Source organism: Oryzias melastigma, linkage group LG9 (genome assembly GCF_002922805.2).
Source record: "Oryzias melastigma strain HK-1 linkage group LG9, ASM292280v2, whole genome shotgun sequence".
Taxonomy (NCBI): Eukaryota; Metazoa; Chordata; class Actinopteri; order Beloniformes; family Adrianichthyidae; genus Oryzias; species Oryzias melastigma.
Window position 1 is genome coordinate 26,088,968 of NC_050520.1, and position 743 is coordinate 26,089,710.

Genomic DNA, 743 nt, shown 5'->3' on the forward strand with positions numbered 1-743 from the left:
TTGCTCACTCTGTATTCCGAGTTTCAGAAGCTCGTTCCGGCAGTAGATGATGTTCGCCCGGTACGATGCAATCACACAGGCACACAAACAACAAAAAAACACAAACAACAAAAAATTGCACCGAGGTGGACAGCTCTGAGCCGCTGCGCCAATGCGCGCCGCCATGGTATCTCACTTTGCAGGCATTTCTGTGAATGGCAGGTAAGAGGGAAACCCTTCTGCTCAGCTGATGTTTTATATACTTTAACAAGTAAGTCATGTCAGCAGAACTTCTGTCATGATGAATGCCATGCCCCCCCATCTTCCACACACCCCTGCTGAAATACATGAAGGCAAATCCACTTCACCAAGTGCTCCAGATGTTCCAGCCTCTCAAATCTGTCATTCTGAAAACTTACAGCATCTCCTTCTCCTCGGTCAAGTCAGAAAGCATCAGCGTTTCTGGTCACCTTAAAAAAGCTTCCATGCAGCTTTGTTCGGCTGTGGAAGGAGCATGTGTTGGGTTCTGCAGCCCTGATGACAGTTATGTGCAGTGTCAGAGGAAAGAAGGAGGATTCACTGGGTGCCAACATTTTTTTGTGAATCAAATATTTGTTGTTCCCTCTAGAATGCAACTTAAAATACTCCATTAAATTATTATATATATATATATTTTTTTTAAATTGGACAACAATGTAGAAAATTATCTAAATAACTAATTTAAAAAATAGACTATTGGTTTCTGGTGCGCACCAGAAAATATC

The 743-nt window shown here is 42.1% G+C and overlaps 1 protein-coding gene across 1 annotated transcript in view; it reads right to left on the reverse strand.

Annotated features, from left to right (window-relative positions):
- LOC112148414 (transmembrane protein 132D) overlaps positions 1 to 492 on the reverse strand; it is a gene marked incomplete in the record, with an annotated part of 25,162 nt that extends 24,670 nt beyond the window's left edge. The window contains 1 exon segment of the mRNA XM_036213637.1: positions 1 to 492. Coding sequence (XP_036069530.1) covers positions 1 to 165 — 165 coding nt within the window.
- Between the last annotated feature and the right edge of the window lie 251 nt (positions 493 to 743).